General features: G+C 33.7%; 1 protein-coding gene across 1 annotated transcript; it reads left to right on the top strand.

The window, feature by feature from the left end:
* The first annotated feature begins 303 nt into the window (after positions 1–303).
* On the top strand, positions 304–10927 carry LOC149418596 (uncharacterized). Its single transcript, XM_089639127.1, has 7 exons — positions 304–1540; positions 1703–1894; positions 2323–2504; positions 3811–3953; positions 6337–6625; positions 7469–7620; positions 10815–10927. The coding sequence occupies exons 1-7, from the start codon at positions 554–556 to the stop codon at positions 10925–10927; spliced, it is 2058 nt and encodes a 685-aa protein (XP_089495253.1). The 5' UTR covers positions 304–553.
* The last annotated feature ends 3633 nt before the right edge of the window (positions 10928–14560 follow it).

The following is a 14560-nucleotide window of genomic DNA, read 5'->3' as shown; positions in this document are numbered from 1 at the left end:
AAAATAATGAATATGTGAATGGGATAATGAATAAATTCATGTTAAATAGTAGGTATTTTGTGTGTCGGAATAGTCCATAATTACCTGATCTTTGTAAATATCATGTAAATGTTATGTATTCTATAATCATCATTTGAAATGATGAGTATTTTATAATTATCATTTGAAATGTCAATGTCAAATTTGTTGTGTCAGTGTTGCCACTGGGAATTGTTAATTGGAAATGTTGCCACAACCTAGGGAAATCTAGGGAAATTTCGACTCTCAATCTAGGGAAATATTGCAATCTGGACCTGGCAACGCTGGGCTGAGGGCAGGTTTTAAATCATTAACATGTCAATCTGTCAATATAACCTAAAATATATTAACTAACTTTTTTACTGTGATAAGTGATTAGTATAATCAGATATTTACCGGTATGTTTAACAATCAATACGTTAAAATGTTCGTGAAGAAAGCTACTTAATTTCATTTACCAATGGAGTATAAAGTGACATTTTATGATTTTTTTCACAAAACTGGTATCTCGATTTTTTATTAGTAAATATTGAAAATGGTTGGTCCGATGGAAAAGAAACACAAAACGCGCAAAAATTACATGCATCACAATGACATATCTGATTCTGATAGTAGTTCAGATGAACGTGTCAATAAAAAACAGGTAATTAAAACAAAACTATCACCGCTAAAAAATTATGGGGAAAATTCAGATATTCATTCTAAAATTAAAACTGATTTGAAATTAGCCGATGTACAATCCAATAAAATGTGCCATATTAAGCAAGAACAAAAGGTAAAAATTAAAAGAAAAAGTTTTCCTAAATTTGAGAGTAGCTCCGACGAACAAGGATCTGAAGAGGATGTACAAAGCAATACTACTTCGGAAGAAACTATTAGTCGAGTTTCCGTTGCAACATCATCTAAGGTTGAAGATAAACATATAAAAGAAGAGAAACTCACTCAATCTGAAAAACAAGAAATAGAAAACAGACTGCCAAAGAAAAACAAACATAAAAAGATTAAAATTATACCAGATCCACAAAACACTAACGAAACTAAAAGTAAACATCTAAGGATATCTAAAAACATTCCTATAAAAGAAGAAAATAATACCGATAATGAATTGGAGCAGTGCCCGCCAAAGAAAATAAAACATAAATTTGCCAAAACTATCAGTAAAAACTTACAGCTAGTTCCTGTTAAAGGATCAAAGAAAAAAATAAGAGATTCTCTTATAATTGAGCCTACAGTTTTGTATCCACTATCAGAAAATATTCTTATTAAACAGGAGACAAATAATGATGAACCGGAAAAGAAAAAAAAACTCAAGAAGAAATTTTCACCCATTACCAGTGAAAATACTGAAGAAGTTATCCCACTCAAAACGCTGCCTTTAGATGGTATAAGTGACAGTGACTCTCAATGTGAGATGTTAGAGTTTTCTGATACTGATAGTCATAGAGAGCTTAAGATAGCCGAGGAAGAACTAGATGAATTGTCTCTGGAAAACTCAGATACACAAGATGATTACTTTTTTGAGGTAAATATTATATTTAGTATTATTCCCTCTTGTGGCGCATATGCACTTGCTAGCCGAACCGAATATTCAGCGTTCTGTGATTTAAAGATATTGGACTAGCTTTTGGAAAAATTATCATATTTGCAGTATTGCATGCTCAACAATAATGTGTTTTTTTTATAGCTTCTATCCCAATCGAACATTGTCATGACCTGGGAAATTCCGACGCTTCATACAATGACTCCCGATGTCACCCGGCATCCGAGTGAAGAAGTCCGCCAGGAGATTGTGAAATCCGGGGTGCCCTGGGCCCGAGGACGGTTCAGTCCTGATGAGGAGAAGATCATAAGGAGGAATTGGAGACGACTCTGTGTTGTAAGTGTCTAAAACCTAGCCTAGTTTATTTTTCAGACCGGAGTCTGGTAGACCGGTATGCGTAGCTCCCATGACAAGCTGGCCATACACTTATTGCGCTGTCTGCCATGTTTTATTCTTTTTACAGCAGTCCAGTCCCTTCAGTAAAGTTCACCAGATATATTTTTGCAATGCACGGGAATCGAATGCTCCATCTTCCAACTCAAATTCTAAACATAGATTATAGGAAAAGAGAGATATGGCAAAGAAGTGTGCAGACTGTCGCTGAGCTATAACTAAACTATACGAAATATCAAACTAGATGAAATTTTCGGTAGCATGGGTGAACGATGTTGGCGATACCTTGGTGTGTTCGGTTTTATGCTAATAATGGTTCATGGACCATCTCCTTTGTTTTATATTTTCTGTAATCTATGATTTCATTTCAGAGGTACAATCTTCCTGACTGTCCAGAAGTGTTTGCTCGGTGGCGTAACAAAAAGAACAATGTCACCCTCAGAATGGCACGCAAGAAAGCTATTCTGTTCCTGGCGCGGGACTTATCAGATCGAACCCTCGTACAAGTCTACCATCACTTCTTACACCGTCTCGGAGCAAAGACTAAGGGCAGGTTAGATCTTCTGTTAATACAATCTATCTATTACTGTCATGCCGGGTTCAGATATTAGCAACACAACATGCAATGCAACAAGGGTTGAAACTTTTGCATCATAGGTGAACTCATTGAGTGCATGAAACGAACACTCACACACACTGCGACATTTTCAAGCATTTACATACACCGCGCACACTACGATCCCTTTTGTGTTCTTCGCTCACATATCGCAGCGCACACGTAGCACAATGCTCGTAGCGTTCTTGTGGTTCGTGTGCGCTGCGACACACTATGGTAATTTATTTCAACCTTTGTAGCATTGCACGTTGCATTACTAATACCTGGATTCGGCATTAGAATATAGATTGTTGTAGTTGATAAAATGACCTTTCACACTAGTGACCAAGTCCAAGTAAAAGTTTTGCAAAATCAACGATTTACATTTAAGCTACATATAAATCGACCAAAAAATCTAAAATGCACCTCTGCTTCCCTATCATAAATACAATTTAAATGTTTTAATTTCTTATTCATTTATAATAAATGACGAATTGGGTGTGGACGTAATGTAATCGAACCCGCAACATTGTTGGAGCCATAGATAATCTACTTAAGGAGATGGACCATGAACCATTATTAGTCTGAAACTGCGTGCAAAAAAGTGTCGCCAACATCGTTCGCTCGTACTATTGCAGGTTGCATCTATGCACAGCAGCACCCCACTTTTGTTTCTACCTAAATTCCATTGGCTCCACCGCTTTGATAGTCCGTACATTTTGCTCGTAGCTCACCCCCTTTGTTTCTATTATCTACCGTTGGAGCAAAACCATAGACGAGCCAATGAGGGGAAAGGGGCACAAATCAACTTGTGCGGCGTGACCATCCCACTTTCGGTGATTTAATAAATGAATCTAACAGTATTCAGGCAACTCGCATTGTAATATCACCATTCTGCCCTCAAATAAAATCTACTTACAAATTACTAGTCCTGCGGTAAATTGCAGGCTGTTTAAAAAACTTTACTACATATTCCAAATCAGGTAAACAAAAGTTCGGGCTTGTTTCCAATATTTAATATTTTGTTAGACACTTTTACAAATGAGTTATAATTTATCAACCTGCTTTGAATAAACTATGATACAAATGTGTAATAGTTTATTCAAACCATTCTCAAATCCTCCTGGTGCCAAAAATATGGTCATGTGGTTTGCCTCCAAATCAATTTGGACGTCTATCGAGTAAACCTAATTAATTTTTTTAAATTTTCAATTTAGTTTGCAGATAGGGTAAGTATTTTATGAAAGATTAATGGATTTTACAGGTTTTCAGAAGAAGAAAAGCTAATAGTGGAAGCATACCGGACAGAAGAACAGTACAAAGATTTGTCGCAGCATTTCTTGGGAAGTGTTTTGGGAAGGGACCCTCCATCTATTTGGCGATATATGACGGACCTTAAACGAAAAGGTCAGTAAATAATATTTTGTTGAAGAATTCATCATCAACGCCGCTATATTATGTATACTATAAGTACAATATTTATTCAAGGTGTTTGGGGGAAAACTGCAGTATCTTTGGGAGGTAACTCAGTACATGATATAAATTTCAGCAAAAATAATATAACTTTTTTGGAAATTGCAAAGTTTCAAGAGAATTTGAGGTCAAAATACCCAACCAAAATGAATTTTTCTCTTTTTATTTATATCAAGTTTCATTTCTAGAACTCCATTTTATTTTTTTCTTGAGTATATTCAATAACATTATTATTCAAATAAAAATAAAAATAAATATTTTTTTTCAAAATCAGAAAGGCATATAATATCTAACACTGATCAGAAGTATTTTGTTTAAAATTATAAAATATGAACCATTAAATAAATCGATTTTTCAAGATTTTTAGAAGCAACTTTGGTAATTATTTGTGAGTTATCTGGGTAAGTTCGAACTTACACTACAGATTTTTAGTACGTATGAATTTTTATATGGAAAAAACGATATAATTTCTAAAAAACCTCATTTTTGAGAATTTTGAGAAAAGATCTATTATTCTATTATTCTGACTCTTGACATGGCCCAACTCTAATATCTGATTCACTGGATCGTGCCATGTCTTCCTCGGGCGTCCCCGACTTCTGCTACCATTCGCATTTGCATCATATATCCTCCTTACACTCCTTTCTTTGCTCATTCGCTCTACATGCTTAAACCATCTAAGTGTCCCTTTCTTAATCTTACTCATTACGCTTACATCCGCCTTGCACTCTTTGCGGATCTCCACATTCCTCACACGATCATACATGGTTTTACACACATACGCATCAGGGATCTCATTTCAACAGCATACAATCTACTTTCTTTGCCAGTTACATGCCTCACTTCCATATATCAGGGAAGGTACTAACACACCATTGTGGACTGCTAACTTTGATTCTTTGGACAATTTTTTGTTAGCGCCAACTGCATTCAGTCCTCCATTAATGGAGTTACCTGCATTTAACCTTCTTTCTATATCTCTGTCAGCCTTCCCATCTCTCGTAAACATATTTCCTAAATACACAAACTCATCCACCTGCTCCAAGTATTCCTCATTCACAACTATATTGCACACTGATTTCGTACTCTCTCTTTCAAACACCATTACTTTAGACCCACTTACATTCATCATTAACTTATTCTTCATACATACTTCGTTCATCCTAGATATGAGCGACTGTAGATCATCCATACTATTAGCAATCAGCACCGCATCATCAGCATACAACAGGCAACATACTTTCAGATTCGCACCCAATCCCACCTCTTTAAATTCTTGCATACAATTATCCATGTATAGATTGAATAACCACGGTGACATTACGCAGCCTTGTTTAACACCTATTGTGATATCAAACCACCCCGTAAAACCACCGTTCACCCTAACACATGCAATGCTTCCCTCATACAGAGACGCAATTGCCTGAGTCAGATTCGTATTCACTCCATACTTGGACAACACCTTCCATAGCTTTTTCCTGTCGACTTGGTCGTATGTTTTTTGTAGATCTACATAGGCACAAAAAATTTTCTGGTTTTTTGCCAGAAACTTCTCAGTGAGCATACGCAATGAGAAGATCTGGTCCATGCACCCCCTTCCACTCATAAAAGCACCTTACACATCCCATATTTTATCTTTTGTTTCCTTTCTTACCCTTTCAATCAAAATTCTACCATACAGCTTGCCGACTGAACTTAGCAGACTAATAGCTGTATGATTCCCACATTCCATACGTGACCCTTTACCTTTGTATAATGGCATGATCACAGCCCTTCTCCAATCTAATGGCGTGTAACCCTCCTTTAAACATTGGTTAAAAAGATTGCACAACCATGTGAGAATTATACGGCTTTAAAATATTCAGCAGCAATATTGTCAAAACCGACAGCCTTATCATTCTTCGTAGATTAAATCTATCTTTTTATCTCATCCATTCTAATTTCAGTAACATTTACTCCATCATCATTCATATCTGATTCGCCGCTGGAAACACTGTCACTCAGGTCACTTTCGAAGACTTCCTCGAAATACTTCATCCATCTCTCTTTTATTTTTTCCTCATTCGTCAACATTTTTCCATCTTTCTATTTTATCACTTTCATGCTTCCGTTTTTTGGGCCACTCCGGGACACTTTATAAAAATGTCACACTGTACGGTACTGACTATGTGTTGCCCCCCTAATAACATATATTTTTTAATTGAAGTTTCTTGTTATTATAAATAATAAATTTTATTATTTCTAAAAAATAACACAACACAAAAAATAAGTGAGTTGGCTCAGCAACTCGAGAAAAATTGTAATTTTCCTTTTTCAGAACAATCCAACTCCAGTGAAGAGAAGGTCAAATGGACTCTAGAACTGTGTGAAACATACATTAAAATACTACTGCGTTTGGTTAATGAGCAGCAAGATAGGCCGCCAGAGAGCCTGAACCTGGAAGTGTTGAAAGCCCCAATCAGTATAGAAATTTGGCGAAAACTTGGAAAAGAAATGAATTTGACATCTCTTCAAGTGAAAGTACAATGGCTTAGTAAACTATATGTACAAATTTTTGTCACTGAACCGATTTACTTGACTGCGCTGAGATTCAAGCTCTTGGAAGTGTAAGTTTGTGAAGTGAACCTACTTATTATAATACATACTTGCCTACTTAAAGTACAACTCAGATTTTTTATTACCCCATGCGAAATGTTATTGGTAACCAGTGGTCGTATTAAGGGTTGACACGGTCAAGTACTTCCCCACTTACCTGTTCCCCTCCCCTCTACCTTCAGCCTCACAACATACCCCGTTTGGGGATGCCATAGTCTTACTGGCTCCAGATGGTTGGGAGCAGTTGGGACTCGGTAAAAAAAGTATTAATGCTGATTTTTTGACGTGTCAACTGTTGATATGATCACGTTCAAAGGGTTAATTACCGTTTTCTAACAAAATATTTTTTTAAATGTACAAAAAATATGTAGCTAATTAAATTTAATTCTTTCCTTTCTTCTCATCAGACTGCCTAAATAACACAAATACTAATGAGTGCCAATTATTGTGCTTTAATGAATACAGAGTGAAGTATTGTGACTTATTTATCCCTTAAACGAAGGGTTCCCAACCAGTCAATCGCAAGCGGTTGACCGCTCACTCGTCGATCAAAATTTAGTCAATCTTCATACAATTACGATTGCGAATTTTGCAAATACATAATTATTGTTTCCATATTTTAAATTTACAACTATGTGTGAAAAATAATTATATCCTGGTTGTAGGACAGATTTATTTTACTAGATGCTTCGTGCTTACCAAATGAAGCGATTTAATGGTGAAAATTTTGAACTTAAAAAAAGCAACGTGAAAAATTCTTATTTCTTATTAATTTATGTAAAATACCAAATATGTAGATTAACCAGAATAGTTCTAAAAGTAACATAAATATCTAATAAAAGTAAATGGTTTAGTTTACAGGCAAAGAGTTATTCTTCCTGGGAAAAAGCAGACTGGAAAGAGGTGGCATCTCACTTCCCAAATTACACATCTTTGTTCCTGTGGAGGATATTTTACAGATTTGCAAAGCAGTATGGTAGAAGTGACTTATTTGGACGATTCAACGGTAAGTTAATATCGGCACCAACACCAATAATTAATTATTGTTCATTTGATAAAATTATGTTATGGTACATAAAGTTCTGTTGCTATATGCCTGGGGCTTTATTGGACAATGCACATGGATTATTTTTCCACCTCATTTTTGTTCAAAACCTTATGAAATTTATGTCCCAATGTCAATTTTTATTATCGTCGCCGTGGAATGAAAAGTCACTAACAAACAAATTGGAGGCATTATCTCAATGATGGGTATTTTGTGGTTGCAATTTTTTATGTCTATTTTAGGGTGACAATAAGTTTTTTTTTATAATTATGGTTTTATTCAATGGTTGTTAACCCTTCAAGCCTCTGACATATTGACTGTTATATTTCTTAAAGAAGCTATCGGAGTGTCGGAGAATTTGTGTGTATTTCTGTTTCTCAATAAAATCCAAATAAATGGGTATTTCTAAATGTCTCCGAAAATTAAAAACTGTTTTTGAAAGGTGATGAAATTCATTTTATTATTAAAAATAAACACATAATTTTTAAAATATTAAATCTGGAATGAAAACATAAGAAAAATTTTAAAAATGGCTCACCTCACTTTGTCATCTCTAAATAGTATAAAACAATGTCGCTTTCAATGTCTGTCTGTTGGTGCGCTTAGTTCTTCTAAACTACGCAATGGATTTTGACAGGGTTTTAACTATCATTTAGAGAATTTCTTCCGGAAGATTTGTATATATAATACATGCTTATTATATTTATAGAAGGTAGAGAAAAGTCGAGCAACACCTAGTTTCATATAAAAAAATTCTCAAAATTTTATAATTTTTTCTCAAATTGCAGCAGTCCGAATCTTTGGTTTGATAAAGGTGTATGTACATTTTTAATTATTCTGTGGTTAACTTCTATATTTGAATATAAAGCTAGGTGTTTTGTCTTTTTAACTTGTTGAAGGACAGAGCATAAATATTTTTTCAGCCTTCAGAGTGGCGCCATTCATAAAAATCAAAAGAGTACTATATTTGAATATAAAGCTAGGTGTTTTGTCTTTTTAACTTGTTGAAGGACAGAGCATAAATATTTTTTCAGCCTTCAGAGTGGCGCCATTCATAAAAATCAAAAGAGTACTATATTTGAATATAAAGCTAGGTGTTTTGTCTTTTTAACTTGTTGAAGGACAGAGCATAAATATTTTTTCAGCCTTCAGAGTGGCGCCATTCATAAAAATCAAAAGAGTACTATATTTGAATATAAAGCTAGGTGTTTTGTCTTTTTAACTTGTTGAAGGACAGAGCATAAATATTTTTTCAGCCTTCAGAGTGGCGCCATTCATAAAAATCAAAAGAGTACTATATTTGAATATAAAGCTAGGTGTTTTGTCTTTTTAACTTGTTGAAGGACAGAGCATAAATATTTTTTCAGCCTTCAGAGTGGCGCCATTCATAAAAATCAAAAGAGTAACTTAAAGTATTATTAGCCCAAATGCTACTGCATTTTTCGAAGCAATAAGGTAAAATCGCATAGCAAATTATTTTAACAAGGATAATATTAGATTGCTCGCATGTTCTCCGGAGACCCATTGACCGTCCACAGGTTAACACTGTTTAGTTCATATTCTAACTATGAAGATAAGGGAGACACAGACCATATGAGTTGTTAAACAAACGAACAAATTAGCCTGAAGAGTTGAGTCATAGAATATAATAATGGCACAATCAGATCTTTATATTGTCTTTATTCTTTGTCTTATTCTTTCACAGAATTTGATTTTCAAGTTCTGTGAAGGTTAAATTAATAATCTTTTATTATATCATTACTGGCCAGTCACTTCACAAAACTGAAATAAACACAGAACTTGAAAATCGACTTAGAAATTTGATGAATTGTTCAAATTCTGTGAAACAGCCTGTCCTTAGTATTTGAAAAAAATACATTCAGTGATTTTTGGCAATACCAGTTTCATTAGAGTTTAAAGTATTATTTGTTTTTATTTTAGTTGTTTTTTGTGTTTTCGGTTTTTTCGCATTTAAAGTAGACTGTTGACATTGAATGCGTAAAGTCACTAAATGAATTTAGTGTTATTGTTTTTAGGAAGGAGTGTTTTTTGTAAAATAAAAATAAGCGAGGGCGTACGATAACTAAATGTAATTAGTTACTTTATTTACTCGATATGTTAAAAAGTTGTTTGGTAATATAATGCGCGAATAACTGTTATTATATAATACGAGGGAATGTTTTTAAGTTCGCGGAATGTGGGGTAAGGAGCGGAAATAAAAATCCAAATATATTTTTCCTTTACAATATATTCACTAGCTACCCTAATACATTTTTCGGATCTTTCAATTAACTTATGTATGACTTCCTGCCTTGTTTAAAGAGGGTATGCCACTTGTAAACCATAGTTTTACTTGGACAAGAGTCCCCGTAAACGGATGACATCTCTTCCAGTATGATCTGAACTGATTTTCCTTGCTGGGTAAGGAATTTTATTACAGCGCGGAACTCGATTTTCTCCATATTTACAATTCTCCCCTTGACTTGTTTGGTCGACGATAGCTCAAAGACTAATGACCTAATTACGATAAAACCCGGTATTTATACTAATAATGAGTTGCTCAATTAGTACCTAATTCAGCGACACCCCCACTAATCACCTACCTTTCCCATTCTGCGAACTTTATTACGCCCCCTCGTATAAAGGTCAAATAATACATTTGAATGCAAAGTGGTTCGTATGCAATGAATATCTGAGAGATTTGATGACTTTTGGAAAATAAAAAATCTGATTCTGTGCTGTACCCATGAAATAAATAAATTTAGGTATTTTTCACAGCAGTTATCTATCAACATTTCGTACAGATGCGGGGTTCAAAATTAAGTACTTAAATTAAGGACAAATCGAAAATTTTTAATTAGTTTTTTGCTCCACGGTAACGATATGTTGTAAAAAGATAAAAAAGGAACAAATAATTAAATACATTTGCACAAATTTATTGAAAAAAATTTATCAGAGATTTGTCGCAGTTTAAAAAAAAATCTTTTTTCAATTCAATTAATCTTCTCAGCTTTTTAGTCACTATGGACTGCACACCACTTCCAAACACCAATGATAATGGTTTAACATTTTGATAAGATTTTATATAAACATGTGTGTATTTTATGTAAATGTGTAGCGTAGTTATTTGATACTAAAAGTATTCCTCTTTTCAGAACTCGTGAACCACCTACGTGAAAGTATTGTGCTTGCTAAAACGCCTTTAAGAAATCGGAGACTACGCTCACTGATGCTGGATAGCCAGGGGAATCTACAATTCAAGAGCTAACACATCTATGAAAAGTTATACATAAATACAAAAATAAGAATACACAATCATTGTTCTTTGTTATTGATCAGAAGAAATGTACACAATAATTTTTATAGAATAAAATTTTCACACTTCTTTTTTATAATGTTGATCTTGAATACTTTTTATTTGAATATAAAATATTAAAACCGTAAACAGACAAAAAAAGTTATGGCTTCCGTGGTGGCGGGGTAAGGCCCTCGACTAGTAATCCAGAGGTCGCAGGTTCAAATCTCAACGTGCACAACTAAATTTTATTTGATTAATTTGTGTTTTTTCACAACACCACCATTCAGAATTTAAATGGCTTTAACCTTGTTTGCTGACCAGATCTGAACAGCCAAGTACTTCCCTACCTTTCTCTTCCTCATCAACTTTCCCTTCCCACTAACTTCACAGATAATAAAATAATGCGTAACCCGCTTTTTCATCTCTTAAAACTTTATCTAGACATCTCATCATTATGGTACACCTGCCTGAAGAAAGTTTGAAAAAATAATTGTCATTGAGATAGTGACGTTTCTTTGGACAAATTATATAATTCCTTATTTGAAATTAAAAAAAAATATGTTACATAAAATGTACATGTGGTTTATAATTAAGAAGGTACATATTTTTAATACCTAACTGACAAGTGTTCATAGAGCTACAATTAGAGGCGCTACTTCGTACTAATATCTCATTGAAACTTGTTCCACAGGCAGACTGACAGGCACCAGGTAGTTGAAGCTTTTGCAAAGAACAGAAGGTAAAATAAATAAAAAAAAAACAAAAGTGGGGGATAAAAGTTTATTTGTAAGATTTTGCAATAAGAAATTGTTTATAGCACCAGTCGTGTTTTAAACAGCCCACCTCATGTAAACAGGTACCTATTCAAATACTCATGTTTTAAACAGCCCATCACATATAAACAAGTACCTATCCAAATAGTCGTGTTTTAAACAGCCCACCTCATTTACAAGTACAACCTATCCAAATACACAAAAATTAAACTGTGACAATTTCTCACTAAAATGTTACTTTAAATACTAATATTATGTACAAAAATCTTAATCTACCCACATATTTGTATTGGTTCCAAGATAACTCCTCAAAATGACAATTCAACACACCTATAAAAAGTGTTATAAAGTTATTAAAAGTGATGAAACAAAAACTAGGTTAAATAGTTACATATGTAACCCATCTAACCTAGTTTTTGTTTTATCACTTTTCATAACTTTATAACACTTTTTATAGGTGTGTGGAATTGTCGTTTTGATGAGTTATCCGGTCACCATTTGTATTATGTATTTAACTTTTTTTCTTTAATCCAATTCTTAAATAAACTTAACTGGAATATTTATTTACATATTAAAAACAGGTTAAAATAAACATAGAAGGTACAAAGGTATTATAATAACTTTTTTTTTGGCCGCCACTGCTTGAATTACAAAATAAGTGGAAAATTACTGTCTACACCTGATTCTTAAAAAGTAAAATGAAAAGTACAAGCAAATATTGATTAAAATGATTTAAAAACATTGCCAACTGTGTATGTAATACCCTCATAAAAGAGAGTGACTTAAGAACCATTTCTAAACAAATTGATTAAAAAACTTTCGTCATCCAAATGATAATAACATTAGGCAAGTTCATTTGGGGTTTAAAACTTTTAGTTTTTTTTTCTTAAAGGATTCAATAATTAAAACTATTCTGTATAGCATAGATAATAGAAACAAAGAAAGATATTGCATGAAAGCGTACGGACATGTTGTCGAGCTAAGACCAAACTGCGCAGAACTGCTCTCGGTGTTTAGCTAGAAACAAAGACAGGGTGTCACTGTGCTTAGATGCGATTTAAAGTAGTATGGGTGAACAATGTTGGCGACACTTTTGTGCGTGCGGTTTATTACTAAAAGCGGTTCATGGCACATTCCATTGTTTCTATTATTAATGCTGTAAACACTTATTAAAAATTAAATAACTCAATAATTTACATAATTTAACCTTTTAGGTTGGAATTCCACAGCATTAAAACAATTTCAAACAACGATAATAAAAACTTATTCACATAAATAATAATGGATATAATAATATTGCAATAACTAAAAATATATATATTTTGATTTATTATGAATGATTGGAGCGAATACATACACTAATAATGAATTGAGCAAATATACAAAACTACAATTATAACACCGTCCAAACCTAATTTCCATCAATAGTTATGTTGGCAATAGTAGAAAGGAATTGAAGGGAATTAGAAGTCGGGAGAAGAAGTTTTGTTTTTTTGGTCTCTTAAGGGCTAAAATTTACTGAAACAAGGGCCTTCAGCCCACATAATATAAGAGAGTTACACTGTATATTGCTTATAGCCCACCTTGTAAATTGATTATGGATGCAAATTATTTGGAGATATCTTATAACACTTTACTTACCTAATTCTTTTCACCAATTGTAATGAACACATCTTAATGGTTCAAAACCCAGCAAGGATAAATACAAATGTATTATAGTTATGGCTTTACATATTCTCAAAATATAAATAAATTAAAATATATTTAAAATATTGTGTTTGCACCTCGTGCGAGCGAACGAGAGAGGAAGATATTCATAATATCACAACAACAATCAAAGCGTTGTTTGAAATGGCTTGCTAGGTTTACTGACCAGATTTGAGTAGCCAGGTACTTCTTGATTTCTTCTTCCCCTCCCCCACCTCATTCGGTCCCACAATCACAGATAATAGAAACAAAGGATTCATTTTACGACATGGATACGAGACTATCGCTGAGCTATGACCAAATAACAAGTTATGCATTTAGTGTGTTGGTAGAATACGCCGCTGTGTGCGAATGTGATTTGTAGTAATATGAGTGAATGCTGATGGTAATACTTTTTGCGCACGGTTTCATAATAATAATAATGATTCATGGCCCATCTCCCCCTTGTTTCTATTATCCATGCTCACAACATTCTCCAAACTGGAAATGCCACAGTTCCACCGGCTGTTGTGTGCGGTAACGCATTGTAATAAATTATTGCTTTAAATGGTGCTTGTACGAATCATTTCTTCCCTTCAACAAACATTAAGTTATCTATACATAGGTAAAAAAAATACAGACTTATTTTCTCTGGTCCAGTTTGAAAGTAACTTTAATTTGGAAAGGATAATCGAGAGACGAAGTGGATTGTCGGAAGATCTGCGTGTGTTGCCATGCGCAATTGCCGTTCCCGCCTGTTAGTGTTGCCGATATGGTGAATTCAGACACATTGTTCAAGCCGCTCACTGTGAAATTGGTTGCTGAAATAATATAAATACTTATTATTACAGGTAACTACATATAGTCCATTTGTTTTGTACCTAGTTTTTTGATATAATGCAGTATAGAAAATGTAATTGTAACATCCGTTTATAGTGTTCCCCTATCCCGTGCATACACTAATCAGGGTACAAATGATAGATATGAGGAAAAATGGGGAATAAACAACAATGTGCGTCATCTTTTGACATCCCAGAGTAATTTTTTTAGAATTATAGCTCCCATTTTCACACAAAAACACATAGGATAAAAAAAATATAGGATAATAAGGATAATATAAAAACATATTTATCTCTTGTAAAAA

The sequence above is a fragment of the Hesperophylax consimilis genome, chromosome 13 (genome assembly GCF_061612785.1).
Source record: "Hesperophylax consimilis isolate HC1 chromosome 13, BYU_Hcon_1.0, whole genome shotgun sequence".
Taxonomy (NCBI): domain Eukaryota; kingdom Metazoa; phylum Arthropoda; class Insecta; order Trichoptera; family Limnephilidae; genus Hesperophylax; species Hesperophylax consimilis.
This window is presented reverse-complemented; position numbering and strand designations above follow the sequence as displayed.